Genomic DNA, 322 nt, shown 5'->3' with positions numbered 1-322 from the left:
AGACAAAGCCAAGAGCCAGTTTGGAATGGGTTGGTGTCCATGGGCTGGTTGGTCATCACTCTCTGCCCTGTCACCTTCTGTCCTCCCTCACCATCTGCCCTCCCCAGGGTCATCGGCACTTCGGAGACACCCATCATCATCGTGGGCAACAAGCGGGACCTGCAGCGGGGCCGGGTGATCCCACGCTGGAACGTCTCCAACCTGGTGAAGAAGACGTGGAAATGCGGCTACATCGAGTGCTCGGCCAAGTACAACTGGCACATCCTGCTGCTCTTCAGCGAGCTCCTGAAGAGCGTGGGCTGCGCCCGCTGCAAGCATGTCC

At 59.9% G+C, this 322-nt stretch overlaps 1 protein-coding gene across 1 annotated transcript in view; it reads left to right on the top strand.

Annotated features, from left to right (window-relative positions):
• Nucleotides 1-322, top strand: part of LOC104522009 (ras-like protein family member 10B) — a 3,692-nt gene that overhangs the window by 3,277 nt on the left and 93 nt on the right. Inside the window, exon 3 of the mRNA XM_029084063.1 lies at nt 108-314. Coding sequence (XP_028939896.1) covers nt 108-314 — 207 coding nt within the window. The remainder of the gene's footprint in view (nt 1-107; nt 315-322) is intronic.

The sequence above is a fragment of the Antrostomus carolinensis genome, unplaced genomic scaffold (assembly GCF_000700745.2).
Source record: "Antrostomus carolinensis isolate BGI_N321 unplaced genomic scaffold, ASM70074v2 scaffold29303, whole genome shotgun sequence".
In the NCBI taxonomy this organism is placed as follows: domain Eukaryota; kingdom Metazoa; phylum Chordata; class Aves; order Caprimulgiformes; family Caprimulgidae; genus Antrostomus; species Antrostomus carolinensis.
Note: the sequence above shows the minus strand (reverse complement) of the source record. Positions and strands in the feature narration are given on the sequence as shown.